Source organism: Echiichthys vipera (assembly GCF_963691815.1).
Source record: "Echiichthys vipera genome assembly, chromosome: 12".
In the NCBI taxonomy this organism is placed as follows: domain Eukaryota; kingdom Metazoa; phylum Chordata; class Actinopteri; order Perciformes; family Trachinidae; genus Echiichthys; species Echiichthys vipera.
This window is the reverse complement of record NC_139837.1, coordinates 2,780,061-2,800,790: the sequence shown is the minus strand read 5'-3', so window position 1 is coordinate 2,800,790 and position 20,730 is coordinate 2,780,061. Positions and strand designations below refer to the sequence as shown.

Below are 20,730 nucleotides of genomic sequence, written 5' to 3'. Positions count from 1 at the left end.
TCTCTCTCTCTCTGTCCGGGACAAAGTGCTGTAGGTTTCAGGTTCATTCATGATCAACAGGCCGTGGTTTGAATGTGTCAGTAATGCTGCAGGTGATACTTACTGTGCACACAGGGCGCACTGACAGGAGCCCGTCCTCAGAGCCCCCCCAGTCGCTGCAGTGAGGGTACTCCCCCTCCTCCAGGAGGTACTGCTGGCCTTCAAAGTCTGCCTCCTGATAGCCCACCCAGCTGCAAGGACAGAAGAAGGAGTTATCACTTAAATATCAGTGACACGGGGGTGGATTCATTCTTATTTAAAGCGACATTCTGGGGTAAAATCATCCCAGGCAAATACACATCAAATAAGCCTTCGTGCATGAACTACTAATGTAGAAATAGGGTAAAGTTGAGGCATTCAAAGGTCTTTTTTAACCACTAATACTGCTGAAAATAACAGCAAACCTCTGCAGCAGCATGAGAAGAGTCCCTACACACACAACAAAGCACCAACAGCGTAGTTAGTGAAGCCAGAGTTTATTAAAGAGTGTTTTAAAGACTTACCTACTGGCCCCTGTACCAGCTCCTCTCATAGTGAAGTCCATTACAGTGGATTACCAAAGTCAATCCCAAAGGAAGGAGCCCATGAATGATTTATTCCAGCAAAACATGTAAACGCTGTGGTTTGTGGCAGTTTGGTAAAATAGAAGTTAATTATAAATGCGTGTGTTGCCAGAAGAAGCTGCAGGCTACAGGAAGCTTTAGCTCACAGGGGTTTACGTTAGTGTCCGAGCATTAGATGGCAACACTGAACACTAACACATAGGAACAGAAATGGCTGACAGGCGAACAGGTGACTTCTACAGTTTCGATGGGCGCCCGTACCTGATTGAGGCAGAATACAGAGGAAGAGCTTCAGCAACAGGCTGAAAAGGGGTCGGGGGGGATGGGAGAACAGATGGGTCACTGTGAACCCATCGGCACCAAAGAAGAAGGTTTAGGAGGAGCTGGTGCAGGGGCCAGTAGGTAAGTCTTTAAAACACTCTTTTAATGAACTCTGGCTTCACTAACTACGCTGTTGCTGCTTTGTTTTGTGTGTAGGGACTCTTCTCATGCTGCTGCAGAGGTTTGCTGTTATTTTCAGCAGCATTAGTGGTTAAAAAAGACCTTTGAATGCCTTCACGTGCTGCCCCGAGCAAACTGACACAGATAAAAACCCAGTGAAGGCTAAAGGCTGGTTTCCATTGTGGTCCTAACACCCTGCATCTATGAACTCAAACACACACTTACAGACCACCGAGTATCTTTATAGACCCGACTGCAGACAACGTCGTCTTCTTCTTCTTCTTCTCGTCTGCTGTGTCGGTTCCCTCCTCGTTCACTTCTTCTTGCAGGTTGTAAACGTCCCCGTCGACCTCTAAGCACTCGCCATCAAAGTTGGGCTTCTCAAACACTAAAGCCTGAGTGAGAGAAGGAGAGAAAGGGTGAAAGATGAGCATCAATGGCTTATTTTAGCAGTTTGGCAAAAGGTATGTTTGACACGGTTCTGCTTACAGAGGATGCAACTTACGATTAACTACATTAATACTGAATTGTTTAGTCTATAAAGTTTATCAGTGATGTCTTCAATGGTCTTTTTTTGTCCAACCAGTGAGTCCAAGACCTAGAGATGTTACATGACAACGAAAAGCAGCAACATCTTTAAAGACGCTGACACCAGATATTATGCTTCACATGACTTTTTTCTATTATATTTGGCGGCATAAATCTCGAGTACCTCTAAATCTATATCACTGTAGAGGGATTCCAGATTCGGAGCCTTTGCGATACAAACGCATGAACAGGCTGCGAACCTGGTGGATGTGAAGTGAGACATCAACGCGATGAGTACCATCAGTTAGGGCGCACTCCCACTGTGCGTCCGTCCCGTGCCCCGTGCTTTAGGGTCCTTGTCCCCCCCTCCAGGCCCGTTTGTACTCACACTACCTGGGCCTCGGAGAATGCTTCTTGCTGCCTATACGTCATCACGCCGTAACACGTCACACGCATTGATGACGTCATGGCGATGCGTGGCTTTGTTTCCAGATCTTTCCGTAGACCTCGGAGTTTTTGTGCGTCTTGTCGACTGTTTTTGAATCTTTTCATCGACCAAATCTGCAGTAAACACTCCACCTCCGCATCACACCAACGTGAACCTTTCGCCGCCATTGTTTGAAATGTCCGCGCATGGTCCCTCCTTCTTTTTTCTACGTCCCAACAGGCGCACAGGAAATGACCTCAGAACCGCCGTAGGCCTCGTGCTCGTACACGTGCGCACGCTCGTGCTCGTACATGTGCAAACATGCTTTACTAAAGCCCACCTCTCTCAGACGGACCATGGACGGCCAGCTGGCCGCAGCTAGACACGGAGCGTTTTTACCCGTAAAACCAGTTTTGGCCCGGTGTGGAAGGACAGTGTGAGTTCGCCCTTAAACACGCTTCAGCTGAACCTTTGTGATTCATTGTAACCACTGAACATTCACAACAAAGTTTGGCTTCTCCACCATCTTCGGCCTCTGCACTGCAACGTGTACGCGGTTTCTATAAACGGAAGATATTGATATTGTCACAAATGTCATGCCGTGCAGAACACACCTTGATTCCATGGACATTCTCCACCTTTATTGGTCCCTGTAACGGAGAAGACACACGTTTGTCAGAACGAGGTAAGTGACACATTTACAGAACAGTCTACAGTGTAAACAGAGAGTGTAGGATATATTTCATGTACTGTACCATTCTGAGGGGTCGGAGAGACCCGATGAAGGGCTCAGGGAAACCCCAGGTCTCAGGGCACGGGTACTCCCCCACCTCCAGCACTCCAATAAAGCCTCCAAACCCTGGATCAGTGTACACCAGCCAGCTACAGACACACAGAGACGGCATGGGAGAGAGAGGACACGTGTCTTATTAGTACTCGGTCTCTACACCAGTTGACAAATTAGGAACTAAGAAGGTAGGATTTGTGCGTTGAAAGGAGCCAGTTGAGGTGGTTCAGGATCATCTGGTAAGGATGAACCCTGGGCGCCTCCCTAGGGAGGTGTTCCAGGCACGTCCAGCTGGGAGGAGGCCTCGGGGAAGACTCAGGACCAGGTGGAGAGATTAGATCTCCACACTGGCCTGGGAACGCCTCAGGATCCCCCAGTTAGAGCTGGTTGAAGACGAAACGCCAAGCGCGCTAACTTCCTGTGGCTAAAATAATCCAAGTGTGCAGCTTCATCTGGACTTTCTAAATGTTCTCACACTCAACTGTTCAAACTCTGAACGTGAAAGGAGTCATGTGTCGGTTGTGACGCTCAAAACAACGTATCCACCGTTTTACAGCCATGACCGTAAATGACCACGCCGTACGGGAGCGACCGCGACGGAGCAGCGGCAGCAGAGCCCGGACGCAAACACACGTTTAAAGGAGCAGTGCAGGAAATACTGAAAAAAAGGGGTTGCCTCCGCATGGCTGCCGCGGACCGTTCCCCGTATTTTTTACAGCCGTGTGCACAAACATTCACGCACAGCCGGACCGTCTCTCACAACAAACAACACAAAGTCAGATTACAACACGGACAGGGGGAGAGTGACTTCATCCTCCGCTCAGGACGACATTACTCCACTATACCTTCACATAGCAAATATTTGTTTTGCTGCTATATTGATGTTCTGAATGTCAAGTACAGCCCTGTACGAGACTACACACGCGGCACGCTCTCATGAATGACAGAGGGTCGGTAAAGACGCGGGCGGGGCACGGCGGGGCCAGTACAAGTGGGTGAATTATTCAAGTCTTGCGTGTCAGTGAGGGCCCTTTGGAAGGGCGGGGCCCGTTTCAGTTGACAGGTGAAACGTAGCAAAGGTCGCCCCTGACTGTTACAAGCACACACTCTGGCCTGCAGCATGCATTCCTCCATAGACAGAGAATATGCTGCACACACACTCTTTGGCATACATACATCGGAGTGTGCTTCAAAGCTACTACTTAGTAGCAGGGTTGCCACCAACAGTGAAACTGAAAGATGATCCCAAAGAGCAACAGCCATGTTTACATATATTCCCTGTCCCTTTAACTTAAAGAAGGCTTGGGCGGTCAGCTGCACTCACACTCCAGAGTGAACCTTAATGGAGCCCGTGGTCTGTGGGTGGGCATAGGAGCCGATCTCCACGGCTTCATCACAGTACGAAGACATCCTCCCCAGTCCATTCACCTCTGCAAACAGGTCAATCCGAGGCATGCTGTAGTCCTGTAAAACACAAAACAACAATACAATTATGTGAGAAAAGGGTTTAATTTGAATATTCATTCATTCATTTTCGACCGCTTGTCCCTGTCGGGGTCACGGGGGGGCTGGAGCTGACCCCAGCTGACATCGGGCGTGAGGCGGGTCCACCCTGGACAGGACGCCAGTCTATCACAGGACACATAGAGACGAACAGAGACAGACAACCATTCACACCTACGGGTGATTTAGAGTCATCAATGAACCGAACACCTGCACGTCTTTGGACTGTGGGAGGAAACCGGAGAACCCGGAGAAAACCCACGCAGACACGGGGACAACATGCAAACTCCACACAGAAGGGCCCATCTCGAACTACATGCTCAACATAATTTGTTTTTGCTTCATATTTAATGACTTTTCCTAATTTAACGGGGACAACTGGGCAAACCTAAAATGGACATGATTATGTTTTTGCATTGTCATGAACACAAACTTGTCACAGCTTCGTTCCTTTGGGTCTAATTGATCATTTGGACGATATAATCATTATTATTTTTATCTATTTTACAATAAAAATATACAGAAACACACGCTACTGTGCTTGATATTGGAAATTGCTTTCATTTCAAATATTATAAATAACACAAAATTGTACTTACTAATAATATACTTATAATATAATAACTAATAATATACTTACTATAAAACACACACTAATGTCCTTCAATTCAATTTAAGGTAAACTGGTGAGATATGTGTTTGCGGTGCTGTGTTTAATTTAGGCCGTCAACGAATAAACACAGAGTACCTGACATAAAAACTGGTGCAACAACTTTGATTATGATCATTTTTGTGGATGTTTAAATTGCTGCGGTCAAATTGACCCCAAGGATAAACATCGTTAGTACAATTTGAAGGTAACAGGAGGGTTAAACGGGCAAAATGATCATTAAATGCAGAAAATGTGAACAAGAGTAAAAAAGCTTTTCAATGTTTGGGACAAATTCACTGTTGAGGTCCGGTACCCGGCTCTGTTTATGAATTCCACGCTGATTAAATGAGATGGAGAACAAAACAACAGGACAAATAGTCACAAATATGGACAAATAACTTACTCTCACTGCCAATCGAACAGAACCTATGACCATGGGTGCTGTTGGTACAGGCTGACCCATCTGGTCCAGTGTTGTTGGGGTTCCCTCCTCTGCCCACATGTTCACTATTTGCTCCGTGGGTCCCTCCTCCAGGGCGATGATACGACCCTGGAAGCCGGGTTTTTCATAGAGGAGCCAGCTGATGAAGAAGAGAATTGCATCATTACCACAGATGCGTCATCAGAAATCTGAAACTTAAAGTGGAATTACGGCGTAAAATCATCCCACGGTCTTTTTCGTCAAATACACTCATTAAATCAGCCATCGAGACACTTTTTTTATATCCCGGACAGTCGCTAACATTAATAATGTAATGTAATGTGTGGCTAACAGTAATTAGCTCGGGGCAGCACGTTGAAGGCATTCAAAGGTCTTTTTTAACCACTAATGCTGCTGAAAATAACAGCAAACCTCTGCAGCAGCATGAGAAGAGTCCCTACACACAAAACAAAGCAGCATCAGCGTAGTTAGTGAAGCCAGAGTTTATTAAAAGAGTGTTTTAAAGACTCACCTACTGGCCCCTGTACCAGCTCCTCTCATAGTAAAGTCCATTACAGTGGATTACCAAAGTCAATCCCAAAGGATGGAGCCCATTGCTGATTTATTCAAGCAAAACACGTCAATGTTGTGGTTTGTGGCAGTGAAATATAAGTTAATTATAGATGTAAAAGGTTTGGAAAAGTCCCGCACAGCGTCGTTCCCTGCAGCACCGAAACATAACGCAAGATCATAGGGGTGGGGGGCCCGTGGGTGCTTTGTTTTGTGTGTAGGGACTCTTCTCATGCTGCTGCAGAGGTTTGCTGTTATTTTCAGCAGCATTAGTGGTTAAAAAAGACCTTTGAATGCCTTCACCGTACTGCCCCGAGCTAATCTGTGTTGCTGAGACACACAGAAAACAAGTAAGAGGTGGTTTTGAAACACGGCCTACACCAAAGTGCCAAGTGCAGACACATTACCCATAGATATTTATATTCTACAGCATCGTCAGGTTTAAGTTCAGTATGTTTCGGACACTTAAGACCCTCACCATCCTCTTATGACTCGCACTGAGATGACAGGGGACAGCTTCATTGCGGTGGCATCCTCCACGTCACAGCAGAGTTCAAACGGCCGCCCTCCAAACTGAGCGTGTTCATGGACGACCATCTGGACGAGCACAAGGACACTTCATTCAAATGTGCAACAGCAAACATCAACAACAGTGTCATCATTACATAAACATAATTAAGTCGTACCTTCCCGGGCCTTTTGTGGAAGCCTCTCACCACAGGGATCTGAAAGGAAAAAGGATGTTTGGATTAAAACTTGAACCTGTGCTGAAACAAACGTCCGTGCTCCAAACAGGAAAACTGCAGGTGCTGTTTGTTTGTTTATTTGTTTGTTTGTTTGTTTGTTTGTTCGTCAGAGACAAAACATTTTCTACAAATAAGAAACATTCATGAGTGAACACGTGTTCAACTATGTCAACCATGGAGCCTTTAGCTTTCTGTTTCAACTATTTATGGATTATTTTTATCTTACTATTTCAACTATTTATGGATTATTTTAAGGTATTTATGGATTATGTTTACCAAACAATTTCAAATATTTATGGATTATTTTTACCTAACAATTTCAAATATTTATGGATTATTTTTATTTTACTATTTCAACTAATTATGGATTATTTTTACCTCATAATTTCAACTATTTATGGATTATTTTTACCAAATTATTTCAACTATTTATGGATTATTTTTACCTAATTATTTCAACTATTTATGGATTATTTTTATTTTACTATTTCAACTATTTATGGATTATTTTTACTTTACTATTTCAACTATTTATGGATTATTCTTATTTGACTATTTCAACTATTTATGGATTATTTTTACCTTATAATTTCAACTATTTATTGATTATTTTTACCTTATAATTTCAACTATTTATGGATTATCTTTACTTTATAATTTCAACTATTTATGGATTATTTTTACCTTATAATTTCAACTATTTATGGATTATTTTAAGGTATTTATGGATTATTTTTACCTAATTATTTCCAGTATTTATGGATTATTTTTATTTTACCATTTCAACTATTTATGGATTGTTTTAAGGTATTTATTGATTAATTTTACCAAACTATTTCAAGTATTTATGGATTATTTTTGCCAAACTATTTCAACTATTTATGGATTATTTTGACCTAATATTTCAAATATGTATCCGTTACTTTTGGCAACAACTTCAATCAGCCATTATTAAACTGGAGAAACCAAAGTAATTGTCTTGTAAAGTGTCTACAGGGAGAGAACTGAACACCTGTGGTGCAGCAGGAGTGACACGCACGCTGCGTTCATCCAAACACAAACACGCTTCTTTGCATAGTGCTGCATTTGCATCAATATGCAAATCTCTTATTGTGACGTGACAGTCGAGCTTCGGCTGGCAAAGATTCACCCCGGTGCTAAATTCCAGACGGAGGAGATGCTCATTTGTCCTGTCCTCACTTGCCGGTGACGCATGGTTTTGTTGCAACAGCACGGCAGTACAAAAGAACAGGAAACAGACACACATCGCTATGGAAACAAACTAGGACATTTCAGTGTAAGAGTCTCGTAGCTCCAAGCCCATTCAGGTTTAAGGCTGGTGTTTCTTTCTGCTAAAGACGGTCGGTGATAAAAAACTGAACTGAAAAGTCCTTTTATCGAAGCTCAACATTTAATATAAAATATAGAGATCCCTACCTTAGTCCTAGAAGTAGTAAGTCCATTTTGAGACGTCTGCTGGCTGTTGGTGGTTCGAGGCAGCATGGGCAGGGGTAGGGCAGGGCTCTGCAGGCTCACGTCCACATGTGGGTCTTCTGCCGTCAGGGCCGGGTCCATTACAGCGCTCTCAGGGTTCAGCTTGGTCTGAGTCGTCTGTATTGAGTCCTGAGATTCTGATTTGTCCTTCTTGAGGTATTTCTCCAAGTGATCAGGCAGCTTTATCTCCGAGAACGAGGGCAGAGCAGGAGGAGCAGAGGAGGGGTTAAGTGCTGACTCACTAAGCGTACCTACTCCACAACCCACAAGTGGGCCTTGATCTGTAACTTTCACACCCTTCTTATCTGCTGCGACGGCGAGCAGAGGTGAATCAACAACGCCCTGCTCTCCCACCGAGGCCAAGCCCTGCTGTTGGTTAGTCTGTGTGCTGTTTGAGGCGGGGGCGGCTTCCGCTTTGGTCTTCCTGGAGGACAGAGGGGAACTCAGCAAGCTGGAGAGGATGGACATCCGCTCAAGCCGTGACGTCAGCTTCCCGGGTTCTTCCCCATTGTTCTGTTCCTCTTCTTTTCCTGCTTCAATACTCGTCCCCTCGTCACCTCCATTGTTACCTTTTGCCTCATCGAGCGTCTTCATTTGGTCTCTGGAAGCGTTCACGCCGTGATCCTGAGCCCGTTTGCCCGGGGTCCGTCCTTCCCTGTTGGCTGCTTTTTGTTTGATCACCATAGCCGGGGAAGGGTCCCTTAAACCTTTGGCAGGTTTTCTTAAGCCGAACTGAAATTCCTCTGGATTAAATTCAAAACGGTCCTCCTTGATGGCCGGCATGGTGAAAGGTGGAGACGGGGACTTTTTGCGAATGTGCCTCTTCGGAGGTAGTGAGAAGGGGATGCTGCCCTCCTTAATACTCCGGACGAAATCCTCAAAGTTATCGGGCTCGAGAGATTCATCCTCGCTGGCCGATGCGTTGAGTCGTCTTTTATGCTCCTTCTTGCGTTTTTGATGCTCCACGTCCAACCAGCTGGACGGAGACTCCTTCTCAGGCTGAAGCCCTGGCGATGTCGCGGGCGGTTCTGCTGTCCCAGAAGGAGACACACTGCCGTTGAGGGTTGACTTCGCGGGCCCAGAATCGCCGAGGCTCGTGGTTTTCTGTTCTTTCACTTCCTGTTTCAAACCACTATCGGTCTTTGGTTTGTCTTTGGGGTCTTTACCGATCGTCTGAGGATCAGCGCTATTAAGTACTTCATCTGGAACAACAGCGGGGGTGTCTTTTTTATCCCCGCCTCCTTTTTTGCCTCCTGACTCCTGCTTGGCGTCTGTCTTCGGTGCCTTCGTCCGCTGATCCTCCTGCTTTTGCACTTTAGTCTCAACTTCAGTGACTTCTTTGAGTTCTTTCCTCTTCTTCTGTGTCTTCTCGGTCTTACCCGCTGCTTTTTCAGGTGCGAAAGCAACCGGGTTAGCAGTAAGGGCTTTCAAATCTGTGGCCTGATCGGTGTTTTTCTCCGGTTTCTTAATCTCCACATGCTCGTCTTGTACAAGTGAGGACTTCTGGTTCTTTTGGGCGCTAACTTCAGAGTTAGCATTCTCAATTACAACCTCCTCCGTCAGACTCTTTACTGGTGAATCCTTCGCTTCAGTCTTCTCTTGACCGTCGGTACTCTGGGTTTTGGTGCTTACAACCTTTAGTTTGGGAATTTCTGGTATCTTCTCTGGAGCTTCGGTCCTCATTGTAGACTCGTTCACAGAACTCTTAACTGGTGCGTCCTTTCCAGTCTTTTCCTTGACGCCGTCAGTTACCAGTTCCTGTTTCAGCTCAGTTTTAAGACATTTGGATTTTGTGGATTTGCTTGTATCTGGTTTGGTTCTGTCCTCTTTTGGATCTCTAGCAATTACGGACTTCTGTTCCAGTTGGTCGCTAACTTGGTAGTTAGCGTTTACAGCTGTTGTCTTATTCACCAAACTCTTTACTGAGGGATCTTTTGTTTCAGTCTTATCCTTGATATCCTTGATATCTTCAGCCCTCTGAACTTCAGTGCTCATAGCGTGGAGTTCTTCGGTTTGTAAAATGTGTCTCTCCATTGTCTCCTTTTGAACTTTAGATCTTACGGTCTCTGGTTCCTGTTCCAGGTTTGAATTTGAACATGGTGTTGATTTGTTTTTCTCTGGTTGTGTAACGTCCTTATCTTGGTCTCTAACAAGTACGGACATCTGGTCTTGCTGGATGCTTACTTCACTGTTAGCATTCAAAGTTGTAGTCTCGTTAATTGAGCTCTTAATCGGTGACTCCTTTGTTTCGGTCTTCTCTTTAGTTCCCTTAGCACTCTGAGTTTTGTTGCTTTCCATCTTTAGTACTTGAACTTTGTTTTCTTGACTCTTCTGTGGAGCTTCTTTTCTTACCATTGCAGGTTCCGGTTTTAGGTCAGTAATTATCTGTTTGGACTCTGTTGACTTGCTTATATCTGGTCTGGTCGTGTCCTCAGGTTGATCTCTAAGAATTACTGACATCTGGTCTTGTTGGATGCTAACCTCACTGTTAGCATTCGTAATTGCATTCTCATTCGTCAAACTCATTATTGGTGAACCCTTGGTCTCAGTCTTCTCTTTAGTACAATCAGCGCTCTGGATTTCACTGCTTACTGCTTCTAGTTCTGGAGTTGGATCCATTTGTGAAGTTTGGCTTTCAGTTGTCTTTCCTGGACCTTTTTGTGTTTCAGGTTTCTGGTCTGGGTTAGCATTTGGACATTTGGATCCTCCTGATCTAGGAGCATTTTCCTCTGGCTTTGTAATGTCCTCCTCTTGGTCCCCGGCAATTAAGGTCTTTGGTTCCTTGTGGCTCCTAACTTCAGGGTCCGTTGCCTCATTTGAAATCTCATTTGGTAAAATCTCCATCTGCACATCCTTTGTTTCACTCTTGTCTTTAGCTGTTGCTGTTTTAGCGCTTACAGCGTTTCGTTCTGGAGTTTTGCTCTTCTTTACATCAATGTGTGCGTGTCTCTGATTTGCTTCCTTATCGCCGACCTTCTCATCTTTGCCTAGAAGCACTTTGGGGTCCTGTTCATTTACCACAGTCGATGTCTTGACCTGCTGACGTTTTCCCTCATTGCCACTCTCTGCATTATCTTTTAAGACAACCTCACACTCCTGCTTTGTTTTAACCACACAGTCTGCATTTTCATGGAGCGCACGTCTTGTTGGCTCTGCTTCTGGCTTCTTCTCTTCCAGGACGTCCGTAACTACCGTCTGTGGTGCCTCTTCTGAGTCAGGTTGCAAACGTTTCTCCTCTGATGCTAAAACTGTTAGCTTCTGTGTTGTAATGTCTTTCTCTGCTTCATCCTCAACAGTTATGCCCTTGAGCTCCTTTTCACAACTGTTTGGCGAGTCAGCACTTTCCCCCGCTGCATCATTCAGCTTTTCATTTGGTTTCGAGTCCTGTCTTGCAAATTCTCCTGCCAGTAAAAGCGGCTCTTTGTCCAGCTGGTTTCCAACATTCTTGGGTAACTCACAGACAGCCTCTGTTTGAATGACCAAAGCCTCTGCTGGTTTCCTGCCAGTCTCCTCTTTACTCTTCTCTTCTTTCTCAAAATCGTTTACTAAATCTTTGCTTAATGTGGGCAATCTATCATTTTTAAGAATTAAATTTGTGGTTTGATCCTTCAACGACTCATTTTGATGATCCGCACTAGCCAGGTTAGCGCTAACAGTCGCTAAAAGCACATCTTTTTGCTCAGCATCTTGGTCTTTTGATGTCAATTGAGCAGGACGACCATTTCTGCCAGTGTATTCCTTAGAAGTGTCCCTATTTGTGTCTTTAAGGGAAACCCTATCAACAATAACACCCTCCTGTTCAGATGAGGACATTATGTCACTGTGAGTGATGTCAGCCAAAACAGGTTTTGCTGACATATCAGTTACATCCTCATGTGCCGGTGTTGTGTCCTTAGCCAACACCTCAGGATTTGGCTCTTGAAGGCCTCTCGTCTGGATTAAATCTGGTTTTCCGTGATTTATTGGCTGAGTTGTCTCCAAAATGCTGTTCACGTTTACTTCTTCTGGACAAATCTTCGGTGAAAGCTGCATTTCGTGTTCCTGTGTCGTGTTGTCACTTTGAACGTGAGATTTCTTTGTTGGAGATTCAACTTCGGTAAGTGGTTCGGTCTTGCGGGGTCCTTCCTGGCAACCAGTCTCTGCAATATTTACATCAGTTACTGGCGACTGAGGTGGCGCCTTTGCAATCTCACTGCAAGGCAATACCTCAGCCCCTGGGCCTTTATCTGGTGTAACTTGTACTTGAGTGTTTTCTGTAATAATTGCTTTGTTGCTTTGAATTGGTTGGTTTTTTGAAACGCCCTCAGGTGCAGGACTGGATATGCTCTCCTCTACCTGATGAGTCTCCTTTCCTTGCAGCTTGTTTTCACTGATACTGGACCGATCGTCTGTGTGTTTGATTATGTTCTCTTGCTCCTCTGTAGACGTAGACTCTAATTTAGATCTATCACCACCTGCATTGACTTTCACTTGATCTGCTTTGACGCTCTCGGACGCTTTGACAGCCGTCTCTGTGTTAGGATCCTGGTTTGAGTCCTCAGTTGCTGAATGCTTTCTGGACTTGATTTTGTTGGGGCTTCTCGGGCCTCTTGTAGGGAGCTTGCTTACAGGTGCTGAGGGATCGGCTGAATCCTTTACTGGACTTTTGTTATGTTTGGAGAGCCGCGATGAGACCGTTTTCTCTTGCTTGGTGGGAGGCTGAGAGACACTCAAGGTGGGCGTGTCACTCTCTTCGTGGCTAATGCTTCTTTTAGAGAGGTGTTTGGTTGTTCTGGTTGGCAGCGTGCTTCCTGTTTGAATCACACACACAAAGTTTTAATTAAAAAAGTAATTTGACATTTGGGGAAATATGCTTATTTGCTTTTTTTTGCTGAACGTTAGATGTTAAGAATAACGCCACTCCTGTATCTTGTGTAGTAAATATGAAGCTAGAGCTAGGAGATGGTTAGCCTAGCATAAACAAAGAATAGAAAAAAGGTAACACAATCCACAAGCACCCTAAAGGTTTACTAATTAACTAGAGGTCAGCACCGTAACGCAAACACGTAGGGTCCCCAGCAGCTGCTTCAACGTCAGGCTACAAGTTACAGGTACAGTGGCAAATAAGCAGTCAACCAACAAAACCAGGCCCCCACCACAGCGACTTCCTGGTTGATCCAAACAGGAAGTGCCAAAAGCGTCAGTTCTCTGAGTGTCCACTAGGGGCAGGTTTCATAACAGAGCAGTTTCTCATTGAGCCCCATGTTAAACAGGCCGTTTACACAGCATCATTAAACCTGTTTAAGGACAAAAGAACATTCTAGTCTGTGTGTTTAGATCAGATCTCCATGACAACACTGAGGGGGAGGGGCTAGTTTTTATTTTATGGGAGGTCAAAGTTTATGAATAATTAGGGGCGTGGCCTCTTGAGTGACAGCTAGCCTCTGGCCCTCACTTCTCCTCGGAGGTAAACGTCAGCCAGATGGACGCACGCCCCTCCCCCCAACGTCGCATACATGCCCTTTTTTGGTAAGAGGAAATGAGGCGGAGTCAAAGTCTTACAAGATGGAGACTCCCGTAGGCGAGGACGACTGGATCAAGTTGAGAGAACGGACTGCAACAGGTTTGCTACGTCCAGTTTTTATATAGTCCATGAATAAACCCTAAAGCCGCCATATATCCGCTTTGGTCTCAGCCAACAACAGCGACTGTCCAACCATAGAGAATTTGCTCGTTCAAAAACATATCCACCAACCAATCGACCAATAAACTAGAAGACGTCAGGCTCCTGAAAACGGAGTTTCTTGCAACCGAGGCCAGGGTGTACTTTTTCGGAAAAGTCCGGTTTCAGCAGTCGTGTAGACAGGAAAACCGAGGATTAAAAAAACACATTTCTTGTCGACATTGTTCTACGTCACACTGTGCAACGGTAAACAGTCAGCTGTATCCATGGACACTTGTGGCGCGCTCTAGATGTGACGCGCTGACGGAGTCAGATTTTGTGGTTTCATTTGGACGAAGATATTTTTACCACAGCGACGATGTGGACGGAATTTTGTTGGGGTTTCAAAAATACCTGTGTCCGTGTGGACTAGGCCTCTTGTTATGTTTGGACAAAACCAGGCTAGCTACCTCTACGTCTCCAGTCTTTGTGCTAAACTGAGCCGACCAGCTGCTGGCAGGTACGACATCTTCACTCCACAGAGAGTGACACAAACCTTACCATCTAGTCTAATCTCACAGCGGGGCCGAGGATCCTGTTAGAACGAGCGTGTAAAGAATACTGGAACAGACTGATTTCCTGTCTAGCACACTGTCCTACACACTGTGATCGTATTGTCTTACCTTTCTTGGGACTTCCAGGGAGTGGGGGTGGCGTCTCGCTACCAGGTCTCACGCCAGCAGTTGCTTCTTGCAGCTCTGGACTCTGCCTCTGGACGGTCTTGGATCTGTCTGAGTCTGTTTGAGCAGATTTTTTAGAGCTGGTGCCACTTGTTGGAGTCGTCTCATCGTTCGTCTTTTTCGCTGGAGATGAAACGGGCAACCGACTCTTTGATGTCGCAGAGGCATTATTCTCCAGGTGGGTTTGCCCTTGTTTCTTGACGTCCAGGCCCTTCCTGTCAGTCGGGTGTCCTATTTCAATACTACTCTTGTTGTGGTCTGCCTCCACACCATTCACCGGGTTTATAGAGTCCTCACCTGACCTTTCTTTAATGAGCTTCGTCCCTGTCTTGTGTGGTGTCTTTGAGGGCGTAATGTCTCCTGACAGAGCTTGCCCTCCCTTGGCTTCTTCAAAACTGTGTTTCCTGACAGCTTTGGTTGCAATGCCCTGTGATTTCAAAGCTTCTTTGGTTTTGGTTGGTTTCTGCAGTTTGGAAGGGACCGCTGCCCCCGAGGCGTCGCTCACTGATGCTTTATCTGTCGTCACCGGTGATTTCACATCGGTATCAGACGCTGACCTTTTGGGGATTTTAGACTTTGAAGATTTTGGACTCGAGGGACCACTGGTGCTTTGGTCTTTTAAAGTTGGTAACACAGACGCCGTTTTATCATTTCTATGCTCCGTTTGCGGCGGCGTATAACTGGATGTTCCCACTTTTGTGCTCTCTGCGGAGGCCTTAGCCTTTGTTGTCACATTTTTGGCCTTGCCGCCAGCCGCTGACGACGGAGTCTTTGCTCCACTCGCTGTGGTATGCCGACTTTCTGCAACAGTTTTAACCCCTCGCTTGGAGGGTGTAGCCTGGCTCGTCCCAGACCCCACCGCTTTTGACTTTGCTGTGTACATGTCTGACGTTGCAGAGGTATCATCAAAGTCAGAGGCTTCAGATTCAGATTTTTTCTGAGCTACGGGTTCTTGGGTGTTTGTGTCAGAGTGTGAAGTCTCATCTGTCGTTGGCAGTGGCTCAAGGTTGGCTTCCTCGACTTCCACATTGTTGTTGTTTTGGAGACTTGGCAGTCTGAAGGGAGAGAGGGGGAGAGAGAGAGAGAGAGAGAGAGAGAGAGAGAGAGAGAGAGAGAGAGAGAGAGAGAGAGAGAGAGAGAGAGAGAGAGAGACAGAGGGAGAGGGAGACAGAGACAGAGAGAGGCATATAAAAGTAACCTTAATAACCACATACTGCAAGGGACAATGAATAGTACTTTTCATTAGATTCTCCTGTTATTTCCATGCACGTACAATAACGTAAATGGATAGTTTGATACTTTGGCATAAAATATTCCTTCCTTTCTTCCCCTAAGTCAAGTTGTCAATTCATTCCTTTGTTATTTGTGTCTTTAAAGAGACTTTAAACTTGAGCATTCCTCTGATTTTAAACTCGGGGGCAAAAGAGAAACTACTGTTAAAACTGTGTGTGAGATGAAAGAATCCCTCTGAACTTCAGGTATTTTCAGCGAGACCAGCTGTAGCCTGTAAAGTGTTACTGCCGTCACACCGATAGTCGTTATTTATTCTTCTGAGAACAGTATCTGCATGTGTGCCGTGCCTTTTTCCTCTATAGGCACGTATGTAAGTGCCACCATGTACAGTAACCCCAAAGTCAAACAAAAGGAGTCGCCCGTCGCCCGTCAAGTTCTGTAATAACTAACTTATTCAGGTGGTGACTACACACCATGGGTAAACACAGCAAAGGTGACCTCACTACTACAGTTTGAAGGGTAACCTATAGCACTTCATAGAAAAATGGCACTGTTTTTATATGATTAGATGAACTGTACATGAATATTTCAGTGCTCCAGCGCAGGTTAAGCCTGTATTGTTCTCCTCTGATACAATGGAGCTTGGGAACTCGGAGCTCAGGTTGCATGTGTGCTTAGCTCCCTTTCTGCTTCTGTTTCCCCCAGGATCAAAGTAAACGACATTAAAATAGACGGATACTCACTGTTTCACTTCTGTTGTGTCTGAAATCTTTGTAGTTGAATCCCCGCTGAGCTCCTCTTCCGCTGGTTCAGTCCCGTCCAAACTCGTCGTGGGGCTAACGTGCACCTTGTGGGCAAAAGCCTTGTGTTTGGAAGGTAGATTTACGGTCTTGCGCGTCACACGCAGTTCTCTCGACCTTCGTTTCTCCTTAAGTGAACCTTGCCTTGAGCCTGTGCCAGCCTCGGGCTCCTCTGGCTGTGAGGTTGTTTGGAAGTCCCCTGTAGTCGCTGCCAAGGAGACGGCTGACTCTGGCGGGCTGCCACTGGACGGCAGAGTCTCCGAGTGGGTAGTGGCGCTTCTGTCCGCGGCACACTGGGGGAGTGAGTCGTCCTCAGGAATCACTGTGACAGGTATAGCCAGCACGGGAGGCGAATCCGCCCTGATGCCTTCCTCCTCTTGTTCCATTATGTCCTCCTTTTTCTCCCCCTCCCTCTCCCCGTCCTCCTCCGCTCCCAGGTGTGTTTCCACCCATATCGCTTTGTGAAGCTGGACGGGAGAGTCACCTGTGGGAACTTGCTCTTTCTCAGGCGAAGGGCTGAATTCTGGGGCTACGGAGTCCCAGGAGAATACCTTACCCCTCCTCTTGTGTTCCCTCGCTGCGTCCGGAGAGTCTCGGTCCTGCTGTTGGGTCTTGATGAGGTGTGAGGTGGACGACTGCGAGCCTAAAGTCACTCCCCTCAGGGCAGTCCTGTGCCCCGTCTGTCCCACTTGCACCAACGTTTTCTTTGATGCTAAGCTTATAGAAGTTAAGTTGGGTGATTTTGGCGCCTCAGCGTTAGTGAGGGGGATTTTAAAAGCCAACGGTGCGGTCTGATTAACTGCACAATCCTCACTGCAGCCGTCTGTATCCTTTAGGACTTTCTCATCCACCCTGACGTGCAGCCTCTTGCAAACTTCCTCCACCACTGACTCTGCAAAACCCAACTCTGAGCTCGCTTCAGCGCTCGGATCAGCGGCAGTGGCAAGCTCCAGCGCTGTGGGAGTCACATTCCCCGAATTCCTTTCCCCGCTCGCCGTGCTGATGGTGCACACGTGCACCTCCCTCACGCTGCCGCTGCTGTCACTATCTGCGAAAGGGAGATCTCCTCCATCCGTCAACAGGGAAGCTATACTTGAGGCGCTGGGAGTGGAGCTCTGGCTGACGGTGTCGCCCTGCAGATCAATGTCTTTCTTTGAAGGAGTCGGCGTCTTCAGCACATCCTCCCGTAGAGATTGGGGTGAACATGGAGACAAGGGGGACGCTGGGGAACTCGCGTCTGTGGAGGCGTCTGAACGATGCCTGCCGCTCTTCTTCCTCCTGGAGTTGAAGAAGTTGCTGAGGCGGTCAAGCACTCCCCTCTTCTCCTCCGAACTCTGAAAGAGGACAGACGAGCAGCAGTCAGAAAGATAAACACTGAGGTGCAGAGAGCAGCTGACACACCCTTTTCCTCAGCTGTGGCAAAAAAAAGACAGAAAAGAAAACTGACAATGCTTTTCAACAGCTCTCGAGCCAGAAGCTGAGCTATACAAAGGTACATAACTGGTCATGCATTTCCTATGAGGAACTGCAGTATGTATGGACTCACACTCACACAGACTTTCAGGGAATACATGTTTGAAAGCCTCTTATTTTGGATGTACAATCTGTACTAAACAGAATACTAAGACAAGTTTTGTGTGCAAATGATTTACTTCGAATGTTAAGTCCCCTGCTTTAATGCAGGATGACCACCACCTTAATTAAGTGGAAGGTTTAATACAGTGAAACACTTCATGCACCAAAGTGGCTAGTGTAAAGTCTAGTTCCTTTGACCAGTGTGAGTGCAACCGTGCCGCGCCTAGGAGCGGTACAGTTGCCGCTCACGGCCCGTTTGGGAGAGGTGGGCTTTTGTAAAGCACGTTTGCACATGTACGAGCACGAGTGTGCGCACGTGAACGAGCACGAGTGCGTGCACGTGTACGAGCACGAGGCCTACGGCGGTTCTGAGGTCATTTCCTGTGCGCCTGTTGGGACGTAGAAAAAAGAAGGAGGGACCATGCACGGACATTTCAAACAATGTTGTCGCCTTGCAACGGCGACTAAACGAGGTCGTGCCGCATCACAAAGAGTCCAAAAAAAAACACAAAGCCAAAAACGTTCCCATGTTTTCTGTGCTGCTTTCCATTATGTGGCCAAAAGACCGCGCGCTTGACGTCATCAATGCGTGTGACGTGTTACGGCGTGATGACGTATAGGCAGCAAGAAGCATTCTCCGAGGCCCAGGTAGTGTGAGTACAAACGGGCCTGGAGGGGGGGACAAGGACCCTAAAGCACGGGGCACGGGACGGAGGCACAGTGGGAGTGAGTCAAGGTGGACCGACCTTTGAGGTGAACCAGCTCTTGTCATTCCAGTGACGAGCCGCTCCTCTGGGTTCTGCTCAGCTTGTATGTTTTTATTTATATTACACACACACTGTTGGCCCCAGTGAAGATATGAAGGTATGAGAAGATCGCTCCCGCCCAAGCCTTCAGCCATGATTCATGACTGTAACTCGCACGGTTGTGACGCTAGAGCCGTGACAAAAATCTGGCCACAGACAGACAAACACCTGGCAAACATATTTATAACCTCCTATGTGGTAGATCCTGCTAAAGTAGGTATCTCCAGGACGACATTTTGCTGTGATGACACACCCACACACACACACCTACACACACCCACAGACAGAAAACAACACTAGCGTTTCTGTAGCAACTGATAATTACAGATATTTAAAGTCCCCTTCCACTCAAATAAGTGCTTTCCTTCTGTTTGTCCTCTAAAATGTGAAACACTGACATGAGGGACTTGTCTCTGAGCACAGTTTGTCTCCTCTTCTGAAAAAGGAAGATGCACTTCTCTGAAATTTGAGATGCAAATGTCGGAAAGTCACTGGTATATAAACCAATCACTGGCTGATACGTGAAACACTATTCAACAGCGGAACAGCTACAGCGCATCTACAACGCCACTTCACCGAGCGCCGCTGTTTCGGTTCAGGGAGTCCGGTTGTTAAAAGCAGGAAGAGAACGCGTAGCTGTCCCTGTGAACGCCTCTGTGTTCAGTTTTTCACTACAATGTTAAACAGAACGTCAGCTCCCTGATCAGTCTGTAGAGTTTGGTTTGAGTGAATGTGTTAGTGGACTTTTGCTCGTTCTTTGTTTTTACGGTAAACAGCAAGAGAGTCACTAGATAATATCTAAGGTAAATTGTGAGTTTATTGCCACACACACACACGGGCGCACACACACACACACACACACACACACGCACACCTGTGTTAGGTTATCACACCAAATAGGCCTACTCCAGACATAATATATTATTTGTTAGTAATGGTTATAATGTAAGATATATTTTGCATAATAACACAAATACATTTTTATGCAAAATGATATATATATATATATTTCTTTGCATTTTTTTTAATATCCATTTAATCCATTAATCGGCGGAATAATCGGTAGAGTTCTCGATTACACAAAGATTTGATAGCTGCAAACACACACACACACACACAGACACACACACATACAGGTGTCACCCACTGACACTTTCAAGCTAACAAACAACAGAAGCTAATAAAAAATGCTAACTACACTTTCCATTCTGATACGTTTGCTAGTCGCAGATTTTAGTGCACGACAGATTCCTCATCTGAGTCTGGGTCTGACTGACGTCGGCTTCAGGACGCCAAAACTCTAACCTAGTTGCGGATCGTGAACGTTAGCTCCATTGACGGGCGGGTACGGGTCCGAGCCCGTCCACCCGCCTGTGCGGCTCCACGAAGCTGGAAGAAGCTAGAACGTAGCCTCTAGCTACCGCGGGTCGCACGAGAATACGAGCACGAGCAGCGGAGGGCGGGGCGACGCCACATACTAAAATTCTCAGCGAGGGAGAAACCGTAGATGTGCTTCCAGCTCCATCTGGGGAAATCCATGTTAAACCAATCATATCTATAATCATAGCAGAGATGTTTTTAAATACTTTAACAAGTGTTTGAAGTGGGACTTTGAGTTGAAAGCTTGTATTTTACGACGCCTATCGAAACACTAACAGAGTTCAAAGGTAGACCAGGCTGAGCGGGTTGAACGCTGACACCCTGGTGCAAATAACAACACACTGGTAAAACAATCAGGCTGGAGCGGCACGACTAACGTCCAAC

General features: G+C 46.2%; 1 protein-coding gene across 2 annotated transcripts in view; it reads right to left on the bottom strand.

The window, feature by feature from the left end:
• crybg1a (crystallin beta-gamma domain containing 1a) overlaps positions 1 to 20,730 on the bottom strand; it is a 70,691-nt gene that overhangs the window by 14,165 nt on the left and 35,796 nt on the right. For both annotated transcript variants that reach the window (XM_083924379.1, XM_083924378.1), the window contains 11 exons: positions 16,529 to 17,919; positions 14,496 to 15,607; positions 8,115 to 12,961; positions 6,618 to 6,656; positions 6,410 to 6,528; positions 5,344 to 5,521; positions 4,110 to 4,249; positions 2,754 to 2,880; positions 2,613 to 2,648; positions 1,269 to 1,438; positions 104 to 230 (listed from right to left, as the gene is read on the bottom strand). In XM_083924379.1, coding sequence (XP_083780505.1) covers positions 104 to 230; positions 1,269 to 1,438; positions 2,613 to 2,648; positions 2,754 to 2,880; positions 4,110 to 4,249; positions 5,344 to 5,521; positions 6,410 to 6,528; positions 6,618 to 6,656; positions 8,115 to 12,961; positions 14,496 to 15,607; positions 16,529 to 17,919 — 8,286 coding nt within the window. The remainder of the gene's footprint in view (positions 1 to 103; positions 231 to 1,268; positions 1,439 to 2,612; positions 2,649 to 2,753; positions 2,881 to 4,109; positions 4,250 to 5,343; positions 5,522 to 6,409; positions 6,529 to 6,617; positions 6,657 to 8,114; positions 12,962 to 14,495; positions 15,608 to 16,528; positions 17,920 to 20,730) is intronic.